This window comes from Ostrea edulis, chromosome 2, assembly GCF_947568905.1.
Source record: "Ostrea edulis chromosome 2, xbOstEdul1.1, whole genome shotgun sequence".
NCBI lineage: Eukaryota > Metazoa > Mollusca > Bivalvia > Ostreida > Ostreidae > Ostrea > Ostrea edulis.
Window position 1 is genome coordinate 87,466,860 of NC_079165.1, and position 12,380 is coordinate 87,479,239.

General features: G+C 36.6%; 1 protein-coding gene across 1 annotated transcript; it reads left to right on the forward strand.

Annotated features, from left to right (window-relative positions):
* Nucleotides 1-2,180: 2,180 nt before the first annotated feature.
* On the forward strand, nt 2,181-8,313 carry LOC125678356 (IgGFc-binding protein-like). Its single transcript, XM_048916779.2, has 5 exons — nt 2,181-2,300; nt 4,555-5,846; nt 6,866-6,953; nt 7,869-7,919; nt 8,140-8,313. Exons 1-5 carry the CDS (start codon nt 2,255-2,257, stop codon nt 8,151-8,153), a joined length of 1,491 nt encoding a protein of 496 aa, XP_048772736.2. The 5' UTR covers nt 2,181-2,254; the 3' UTR covers nt 8,154-8,313.
* Nucleotides 8,314-12,380: the final 4,067 nt, after the last annotated feature.

Genomic DNA, 12,380 nt, shown 5'->3' on the forward strand with positions numbered 1-12,380 from the left:
TTAACATTGGTTTTGTTTCAATCTTTCTTTCCTGCTGTATCTCTTCAGTTTCAACACTAATCCGCAGGATATCGGTAAATGTACGAACTTTCACATAGATTCATCACAAATAAGGCACTCGTTCGCTTTAAAATTTGATTTCATACATAAATGTATATTGTACCAGGTGTAGAACTAAATTCAAATTCAATTATTTTAAACATATGTAGTTCAATTAAAAGCACGCTCGATTTAAAAAGGCTATGTTTGGGGAAAATTTTTCAAAAAATTATTTTATCTTTTACAATGTTGTTTTCGGAGGGAGGAGGTGTGCCTTTTATTCATTGGATGGGCTCATAAAATCTTTTCTTACCATACCAGCCAGAATAAAGTAATAGAATTTGAAAGGGGTTGAATTATAATTCAAGTCTTTTTCAGTATGTTACCTTATTTATTTTTTCTTTATTTGTGAAACAACATACTGTCAAAATCGGGGGGGGGGGTGATGACAAAGCCAGGAAAAAAGATGGTGCCAACAGGAGCTTGCTTAATATTTTTATTAAAATTTACTATGCAAAATATTAAGCTAGCGCCTGTTGGTACATTCATCCACAAAACACACCGATTAAAAATACATAATAATGCATTAGTATGAGGTATCAATATGAAATGGTGGATTCTGAGGATGACTTCCTGTTCTATATGTAATTTCTGCATTCCTTGTTCAAAATAAGCCTTTTGATTTTGCAAAATGTTGACCTCCTCATAACATTATTGCATAATATATTTTCCGTTTTCCGTTCCGTCTTCTGTTCCATTTTCCGTTCCGCGTTTTAGCAACACCCCAGCCATCATGGTAAGATTTACTTTGGCGGGCTTCCGTTTTAGGGAGAATTAAGTATTCAAACTAATAAAAGTATTGGAAAGAGATATCTCTTTCTCTTTGAGAGATATCTCTTTTTCAACGATTAAAGAGATTTCTCTTATACTTTGAGAGATATCTCTCTAGGAATTCTTAGAGAGATATCTCTTTAAGTGAAGGAGATATCTCTCAAAGTAAAAGATATATATCTCCGAGTAAAAGAGATATCTCTTTAAGTGAAAGAGATATCTCTCTAAGTGAAAGAGATATCTCTTAAAGTATCAGGGATATATCTCTAAGTGAAAGAGATACCTCTTAAAGTGAAAGAGATATCTCTTTAAGTGTAAGAGATATCTATCTAAGTGTAAGAGATATCTATCTAAGTGTAAGAGATATCTAAGTGAAAGAGATATATCTCAAAGTAAAAGAGACATCTCTCTACATATGTAAGTGAAAGAGATATCTCTCTAAGTGAAAGAGATATCTCTTATTCAGAGAGATATATCTTAAGATTAAGAGATATCTCTCATTTAGAAGAGATATCTCTTTAAAATAAGAGATATCTCTTTGATTTAAAGGATGTCTTATTTTTCGAATAAATAGTAAAAGGGCTTACCATAAATTCGATATGTAGTATACGGTCATCAAATCCATAATTTACGGCCTTCGTTAAAACGATAAACATTGTTTGCTACGGTCATCACACTACAAAACTTGGAAGTCGTTTTATCGATAAATAAGCTCGCTTTGGAGAAAACTAACATTAATAATACTCCACTGGATTCTGATAATTATTGTAAAATTATGCAAATGAATAATCAATTGTTTAAAATCGTGATTATAAAATTCTTATCGATGAGGTCAGCTGCCATTTTTTGATGACCGTAATATATGATACGGTCATCGGCATGTACACAGTGCATAGGAACTATTTTCATTGGAAATAAAGTTCTTGCAAGCATGATCGGATTAGTATCTTTTAGCTATTTTGTAAACAAGATAAAGAAATACTGTGAGATTCCCTATTTTAGATATACATTAATTCCATTCTAGCATTTTTCGTACTAGTCTTCTTACACTAATTTCTGCTTCTCCTAGTGACTTTGCAAGTACCGAGTATTTCCTCTTTACAAAATATACAGTACCTTCTGACATGCTGTAATTTTCTGACGCGCAGTGTAACGCGCAGACTTATGATTCCAACAATAAAGAGTTCACATGCAAGTTGCTATGGATTAATGTCAATTGTTTATGAATTAACAAATCATACTTTGACCATAAACATTTTGTATTAGATAAACAACGGATTTCTCAAACACAAGCACACTCCTACGCAGTGGTGGCCCTTCTGATAGCGTCATTTTATCTTACATCGACGTGACTGTGAATAGAGGCAGTATATTTATTCCTACCATGAATTCATTGTGGAGGGTGATCATATTGCTGCCCCTGGCACACTGTAAGATGAGTTTAGTTTCTGATATTTGAAAGAACTATATATTCCGTTTGTTATGAAGATTCTGGGGTTATATGTACTACAGAAATAGTACAATGCTATCATACACATTTCAAACCTCGATTTGATGCTTTCCTCAATCATTTAATATCATCTTTTTCTACAATGATTTTATATACACTTTTTATGATGTATCCGAAGGTGTTGTTCTTAACGTCTCTGGTCAATATCCACTGATGGTCTCCGCATCCGTCCAAAGTTTAAGGAAAACTGGAAAAATCTTTGAGCACCCCTTGCACTTGTAGGCTACATACCGAGTCTTACGACGCATCGTTAGTTATAGCACGTTAAATGTAACATCGTTAGTTATAGCACGTTAAATGTAACATCGTTAGTTATAGCACAAAAGTTGGTTAAATGTAACATCGTTAGTTATAGCACGGACGTTGGTTAAATGTAACATCGTTAGTTATTACACGAACGTTGGTTAAATGTAACATCGTTAGTTATAGCACGAAAGTTGGTTAAATGTAACATCGTTAGTTATAGCACGTTACATGTAACATCGTTAGTTATTACACGAACGTTGGTTAAATGTAACATCGTTAGTTATTACACGAACGTTGGTTAAATGTAACATCGTTAGTTATAGCACGAAAGTTGGTTAAATGTAACATCGTTAGTTATAGCACGAAAGTTGGTTAAATGTAACATCGTTAGTTATAGCACGAAAGTTGGTTAAATGTAACATCGTTAGTTATAGCACGAAAGTTGGTTAAATGTAACATCGTTAGTTATAGCACGAAAGTTGGTTAAATGTAACAGCCATTTCTTACGATGCCATGTTGGTTTTTTTTATCTAACTAACATCTTTACAACTGGCTCCTTGTGTATTGCATTCAGCATTGAATGACTGCGGCTGTCATGTGGATGCCTTTAGACTTTTAGAACGGAAAGTCTGGTCGCTGAAGTTGTCCAGTACCCGAACTATTTCTAAGAACAACTCGAGTGTATTTCATCGACCTCACGAGTCACTCTTTAGTCCGTATCACGTAAAATTTCCTGTAAGTGTTTTGCGGTGTCACGTGAAAGGTGAAGATAACGAACAATGATCAATCTCAACTCCTATAAGCAAAACAAAATAGATAGTTGGGCAAACACGGATCTATGGATATACCAGAGGTGGGATCAGGTGTCAAAAAGGAGTAAGCATTCCCTGTCCGCCGGTCACACCCGCCGTGAGCCCTATATCATGATAAGGTAAACGGAGTTATCCGTAGTCAAAATCAGTTGCCATGAACGGCCTAACAATCGATATGAAACACGTCGGACAGAATTTGACCCAATGATATGTTGTATTGGCATACTAGATCGTTATACGACCATATAATTTGCGAAATGCTAAATTTAAACGAGGGTGTTGAAACCCTGCACCATCAACCTGTTTGACAGTAGCCTGCTTCGATTCAAAAACTGATCATACGCAGATCGAGTTCTTCCGTATCGAATCAGTTGAGATATATAGACACCATGTGTAGGTGATAATGGGATATTGCTACATGTACATAAATGTGGGAAGTTAACGATAGAGAAGCTGAAATCATCTCGTTTGTCATACAGTTGAGTTGTTAGTTTGCTGTTAATATATACTTTCAATAAAATATCTAAGTATGAAGCAGAAGTGAACGACTCTCAGGTTTATTTTATTTCGAGTTGCAAATAAAAAAAATCAATCACCTTGAGAGAAGCATCTTCATTGATATTTCATTGTAAAGGCTCCATACTCGAGTTTCAGAAAAGAAACCGTGCGGGATCCGTAGTACTTATCGTAGCTGTTGCCTAACCACCGGCACTTTATCATAAGAGTGGATATGTATATAAGAGGTACCACGTGTCTCAATATATGTAAGCAGTAGATGGTTGTAGCGGAAGAATTGTAATGTCAAGGGTTTCTCTAAAATAAGTATAGTTTTCTGTCGTAGACAGAAATTAGGGGACTGCAATCGTTGGATACATACATGACTGTGGCATAACCATGGTACTTTTAGGTAACATTGAATAGATATTATACTGAATGTCGGGTAATTTTCACGCATTATAAATCTTCGCTCTTTGGAGGATGAAGAAAATTCGCTAAAAATGAAAACACCTAAATTCTTAAATTGCTATTCAAAAGCAAAAAACGAAACTCCAATATTTCAAAATACATTTTTAGAAAAATCTGCTTAATATTACCCGATATCCTGTCGGATTTCAGGTGCCCTAGATAGCAGAGGGACACACTTCCTCATTGCTTTCCTAGACAACTTGGCCACCAAGCATCAAGATATCAGTCCTGAGATATTCATCACCACGGCCAGCAACACACCGGTTCATGTCCACGTGACTTCACCCGGTAGTTCCAATCCTCATGTCAACGAACGTTTTGTGATCATCCGCGGAGTGGTTCATCGACTAGCAGTCAACCCTGACTTCCGGTTAGATCACACTGAGATGTCTCACAAGGCTATAGAGATAACGGCAGATGAGGAAATAGTTGTGTACGGGGTTAACAGAGAAGTTCATTCGGACGATGGATACCTTGCTCTGCCTACTGACGTCCTAGGGTCAGAATATTACACCATATCTTATGCGCCATCATATTACTATTGTGTCTTTGCCGTTATTGCTACCAAAAACAACACTCATGTCGCCATTAAACTTCCAAATCACAAGAATGTCACCGTTCATTACAAACATCACACTTATCACAGAAACCAGTGGATTAATGTCACCATGAATAGATATGATACCTTTCAGATTAGTTCTGTTGGAGATCTAACCGGAAGTCACGTCATTTCCGATAATCCCATAGGTGTCATCAGCGGAAACAAAAAAGCAATCGTTGCCAATACTGGAAATTCGCGTGACCATCTGACTGAGATGTTGCTACCCGTTCGAGCGTGGGGCAAAAACTTTGCCACAGTACCAATTCCTGAGAGAACCGTGGGAGATCTTTTCCGGTTCGTAGCCAGTCAAGACAACACTGAAGTCAATATCACTGGTAAAATTAACGGTACCCTTTTCTCTGATCACTTTGTCATCCCCCATGCTGGAGGTCACGTACAGAAGATGTACAGTTCGTTTCTGTATTCCCACGTGGTCGCCAGTAAACCAATTGCCCTGTACGAATTCTCAGTGACCCAGACCAGGAATGAAAGTGCCGACCCTTCCCTGATCACTGTCCCACCCATTGAGCAATACGCGGCTGACTATACCTTCACTACTCCCAAATATTCCTTAGGACAGTATCAAAATTACCTCATGTTTGTTATTGACGCCAAACACAAAGGCGGTCTACTACTTGACGGACATCAATTACCCCACAACCAGAAATACGTACACATACCTGGAACCCATCTGGTCGGAGGGTACATCAATATCACCGTAGGTACTCACACCGTCACCCATACCAACCCTAACATCACCATAGGGGGAATCCTATTCGGCAAAGCCAAACTGGAATCTTATGGATTTCCCATCGGATTATTGGTGGAACCTGTCAATACTGTACGGCTTTCTACATTACTATTTCCCACTTGGTCTTATCAATCAGGTAACGAAGATATATCGCGTCAGCGCTCATGGTCGTTATGAACAACGTAACCACTACACCGGGGAAAATCCACCAACAATGTCTTATCAAATATTAACTAACCAATGATTTCGCTAGTTTAATTATTCTCTCTGATCGTTATACTCCCATGGGGATCCGGGTTAAAATAGGTCATCAATACCCCTTGCTTGTCGTAAGAGGGGACTTAATAGGGTGGTCCTTCGGATGAGACAGAAAAAACGAAGTCCCTTGTCACAGCAGGTGTAGCACGATGAAGACTCCGCCCTGCTTAAAGGCCATAAGCGCCGAACATAGGCCTAAATTTTACAGCCCTTCACCGGCAATGGTAACGTCTCCATATGAGGGAAAACTTTTCTTTCGGGACGTTAAGGAATATACAAGCAACCAAGCTTATCTTAAGGAAGGGATTGCTTTCTATATTACTATTTCACTTGTGGTAGCTCAGTTTTGAGAGCGTTTGCGTCATGACCGAGAGGTTGATGGTTCAAGCCTTGTTCGCATCTTGGCTGCATCAAACTTAAGCCATAGGAATGGACAATGTTTGTTCCTATGTAAAACGCTCGGAATCGCAGGTATTTTGGATGAGACCTTAAAATTTATATTCATTTTCTCGGCAGACGTTGCCACGTTAAGGAACGCTTACTGCTTCGGTCCTAGGAATCATACAATTACGGAGATATAAATTTTGTCGCTTCATCTGATGACGTCTTGATATGGGTGAAAAATTCTGAAGGGGACGTAAAGCAAAACCATTACTACTATTTCACACTTTACCATAACGACCAGACTGCAAAACTATAATTTTCTGAGAAATTTCAATACTCGTGACGTTGAGAAGCAAAGTAATCATTGCATCGAGAGAAAACACCAGTAATATGTAATCCAATTTTAACGAACCCATATTCTTGCTTTGTTGTATTGATGATTATTATGTCTGATCTTTATGATGAAGGGATGTGACGCCCCACCGATGATCAGAGGGGATGAAATCGACAATGACTGTGATGGGGAGGTAGATGAAGAGGACTGTGACGGAAAAGGTAATAGAGTGTGACCTAAGTAAAACGAAGATTGTGTCCTCTGTCGGAAAAGGTAACAGATTGTGTTTTCAGTGTAGAGCTTATCCTTTTTCTGTCTGACATGGCAATTTTTTAGAGATCCATGTGGTGCTTCACAAATGATTTCCTGCCGGATAAGATAATAGGGGTAGTTGATACGTGTTTTGTCAGACATGTACGAAAATATGATCTACTGCGTCATTATTTCAATTCGTGGGGACCCATCGTCGAAAACCCACGGTTGATTACACTTCGATCTTCTCTCAATCACCTGTGAGTCCATTCATTCCTACTCGCTCTTTCTCATGAATAAATATTTAAAGATATAGTCCAATCAAAGTAATCGTTATAGTAACGGAACTCTTCTGTTTTTAAAGGTAGCATAACTTAGCTTTGCTATCACAATGATTATATACTGAAATTGGGCTGAAAGCGTCTTGTTGATTGCACAAATTCGCTCAGGGTGTACTATGAACGCCCAATCAAATTGCCTTAATAATTATTCATGAGAACGAGCAAGTAGGAATGAATGAATCCACGGGTGATGGAGAGAGGAACCGAGCGTAATCAACCGTGGGTTTCCGACTATGGTTGGGACCAATCTACGTGAATTGTTGAGATTTTACAGTTTCGTTCGGATGCAGTATCGTGGATACGGCTTTTGTACATTGAAATATGAAATAAATTGTGTATTTTCGTTGTGTTTTGAAATTCGTGGGATGAAGTACCCACGAAATATGAGCCCCTAAGAATCTAATGATTCTACGTTGTATAAAAAATCACCTTCTAGGTTTTACATTACATTTTAAGCAATATCATTGTGCAAACTTTCGTTAATGTTCTGGTTAGATTTGATTTTATAAATGGAAGATTCACCAATGAAAATGTCTGTTACAGATAACGATGGCGACGGAAGGATAGATGAAGACTGCAGCGGCGAAGAACTAAGTAAGGTGGAGTTTGTTAATCTAACATTTTGAAATTCTGAATGGAAAGAAAAACATATCGCCCATACATCAGTAACTTGTATTCAGTCTGATGCAGATATCAATGATTCATGCATTTCATTATTATTTTCAAAGATCGTTACCACGATTACGTTTTTAAAACTATACATGACACAAAAATTCGAACCTTTATCCTACTCATTGCATCATTTTCTTTTCAGCTATAATTGGATGAAATGGATATCATGTCAAACGAAACAATGCAAGATAATAATATGGACTTCATTTTGTTTAAAATAAATTCACAATAATTGAAAAAAAAAATGCTGTAAATTTTACGAAGATATTAAGTGTATAGTATTTTTACACTAACAAAGTAAAGAATCGTTAAGGTGTTCTGCTTATTCTTACTCGGGAAGTTATTTCCTGGTTATTGATATTGTTGGAGAATAACCCTCAATCTTCAACAATATTTTCCATATCACGAAATTGAGTAGTGACTCGTTGACAATTTGCGACAACGTGGTAAGATTTCATATTTTATTCCAAACGGTAAATTTAGTAACATTCGTACAAACATTCTGTACAAGATTCATAAAATTATGACGTCATAGTCTCTATTACAATTGTGTTCCTTTAGCTCTTTGGGGGTTTTTTTTTGGGGGGGGGTGCAATAAGAGTGGTGGAATAGTGTATCTTACGTTAAAACATATGTACCATCTATCCTTCTAGGAGTAGTAATCCAGAAGTGAATAAAGAATTTACACGAAGAATATGTACTGGTTCCAGCCGACAAAGCTTGTCACAACGTGTATACGACTCATTAACTCAACTGTACAGAAGAACTTCGCTTTAATTCCTATTTTGGTAATCTACCTAGTTCTCCATTTTAAAACACGAATTTTTCAAAATCACGTTTCAATTTTCAACATATTTACTGTAATGGGCTTTAATTTCACGGGATTAAAATTTCGTGGTTTTCATCGCTCGGTATTTCGCTATGGTTTAATTTTCGCTGACAAACTTCTTCGAATATTTTGTGCTTCATATATTTAATTGAGGTTTCCCCGTAAGCTATTAAAATAAATACTGCCACTTAATCGCAAAAAGAGCGAAAATAATACCCACACGATTTTCCCCTTTACAGTATTATTCCAGTTAACGAGACGACCTTAGCCATACTGAATTCCAAAACCTCACAAAAAACAAAGATACACGGCAGGATCAGTAAATGTTCTACCAAGCACCTAATTTACTCATCGCGAAGGCATTATCTGCTGTGAAGGAGAAGATTTAGGCGTATTGTGCCACAACATATGCGAAAAGCGGTGTAAATTAAATGTGATATTTCAAAATTAACTTTTAGTAAATTTGAACTTTTAAAACTTTTCTAAAAATGAACAGCATGAAAATGTACAATATTTAAACACTGTACACTGATTTTGACTACGGATTGCTCCGTTTAAGTGATCAAGATATAGTGATCACGGCGGGTGTGACCGGTTGACAGGGGATACTTACCTGATCCCACTTCTGATATATCCAGGGTCCGTGTTTACCCAACTTTTTATTTTGTATTCCTTAAGGAGTTATGAGATTGATCGCTAATCGTTATCTTCGCCTTTCATTTACACCACCGTTCCTCAAGATAAACGATGTTTTAACATTATTGACGGCTGTTTCTCGGAAATTTTCATATCATTTGATGTCATCCAAATACCGGTAATGATTTTGTCAAACATCATTCTGATTTTACCCACAATTCCTCTGAATTTGATATTTAAGAGATGTTGGAGTTCCTTATTGACAATATATACATATATGTAAAACTTATACGGTACCAATTTTGATGCACCAGATGCGCATTTCGACAAATAATGTCTCTATATATGGGCACATATAATTCTTTATTTGCTGACCTGTATTTTTATTCTTATACAAATGTAATGGAACATGATTGCCCTTATCTTCCGATGATCCACATTTAACTCTCAAAGTGCATGTCATTATACATAATCAACTCGCTGTAGGTATGGCGTCGTGTGTTAACAATTGAACATTTTTAACTTCTTGATAACTTCTATTCAAATTCTTTTTAAATTTGATATGAAGCATCTTTGGGACAAGGGGGACATAAATTGTAAATTTTCAGGACTCCTGCATCCCCTGGGCCCTAGGGGCAGTGCAAAAACTGTCCAAAATTGATCAATTTTCAAAAATCTTTGTCTCTAGAACCGCACTTATGTAAGAAAAACTAAACGCATAGCGATGTAGAGCAGAGAGGCCTCTATCGAAATTGCAAATGATCCCCGATAGGGGTTTTGACCCCAGGGCGGGGACAAACTTAGTGTAAATAGTGTTTATATGTAAAACACTTAGATGGCGCATCTTCTTTAGTGCTATTGATACTAAATTGAAACTAAATGGGTATTTAGGAAGAGCAAGTAATCCTTTACAAAAATTGCAAATTTGGTGACCCCTGGGGTAGGGGTTTTGGTATTAAGGTGGAACCAAACTGGTCACTTATAATTATTTTAATGTGTGAAGAATAGAAATTTTTAACTTCTTGATGACTATCATTCCAATTCTTTTCAAATTTGATATGAAGTATCTTTGAATCAAGGGGGACATAACAATTGTAAATTTCAGGATTCCTGCACTCCTGGGGCCTTATAGGGACGGGGCAAAACCTGCCCAAAGTTGGCAAATTTTCAAAAATCTTCTTCTCTAGAACCGCACATGTGTGAGAAAAACTAAATGCATAGTGATGTAGAGCAGGATATCCTCTACCAAAATTGTAACTTTCATTATCCCCAGGGTAGGGGTTTTGACACCAGGGCGGGGCCAAAATTAGTATATAGTGTTTAAGCGTAAAACACTTAAATAATATCTTCTTTAGTGCTATTAATACTAAATTGAAACTGGATGGATATTTAGAAAGAGCAGTTAGTCCTTTCCCAGGGGTAGGGGTTCTAACCCCAGGGTGGGCCCAAACTTAGTATATAATATTTTTGTGTAAGTTTGCGGATACTGTATAAAATCTAAATACATACTTAGGAATAGCAGAAAAGGATGTACAAAAAATGGTGATATCACAACCCAGGGTTTTGACTGTAGGATGCCGGTCCAAATTAGTCATGTCTTTTAATGTTAATGTTAATGCACCTATTATATTATGTAAAGCCTTTCATCAGTGTATGCACGCATTGCAGTTTTAAGAACATATCTTGTTTTATACTGTTGCTGCACACTAGAATTTAGCTTAGATATTCAGAACAGGAATTTTTTCCTATAGATTGCATAGCCCTTGGGAGTAGTGATACTTTTTCACTAGTACTCAGGTGACCGATAAGGCCTGTGGGCCTCTTGTTCATTTATTCAGTGTTACCGTGGAATCGTCATTGTTCGTGGGGATTGATTGATTGATTGATTGATTGATTGGGTCACTCTTACCCACGAATTTACGTTTCCCCGAGCATTTTTTAAACTAAGAAGAGTTATCTCTTCTAGTGACATCATATCGCTTACCCACGAAATTACATCCCCACGAACCAGCAAAATTTTGCTTACCAACGAACATTGGCCTCCACAAATTAAAATGATTCCTTTACCAGCCTTCTTAGTTAATTTACCTAGACAGTCACGTGATATGGTGACGTTATAGGCGGAATTTCCTTTTTTAAAAACCTTGCGGTATCATAATCAATTAATATGATATAGACCTATCAAAAAGTATTGTAAAACCAACGTTAGTCTTTGGACCTAAATATAAAACCAAGTCTATGAACTTTATACATTTACGATAGCCAAGTATAAATTTGATACTGTAAATACAAATGAATAATGACTTATTAAACGACTTTGCGCAGAGTAAATGACGGTAGAAAATTTCACATTACCATTGCCATTACTCCTATTTTGAAATGTAATGCATTACATTACTTGAGAGTGCATTTACATTACACATTTACATATCATACTGATACTAAAGAAATGTCAGAAAAATTATTTCTGTATTATGATATTTAGTTATACAGTAACACAAGTACACAAAATATTCATCAATGTTGGGAAACACATCTATTAAGTTATCCATTGCATTTGATTGTCATCAATGTTTCAAATGTTTCAGTCAATCACTAATATAATGAATTATTCTAAATCTTCAAAATATCATCAAATATTTGAAGTATTGTAAATGTAATGGAAAATAATGTGCATTGCAGTATATTTTCTACAAGTAATGCATTGCATTACCATTACTTGTAATGCAAAATTGGTCCATTACACCCCCATTACATTGAAACTGGCTATCATTTAATTACCATTACCCCAGGCCTGGTTCTATCGAGAGGTATTGAACTTGTCTGTGGAGGCTTTGTCTCGGGAATTGGCCGAGATGGATTGTGACAATTTTGTTGGATGTGAATTTACTGACACATTTCTACACTTGCTACACAAT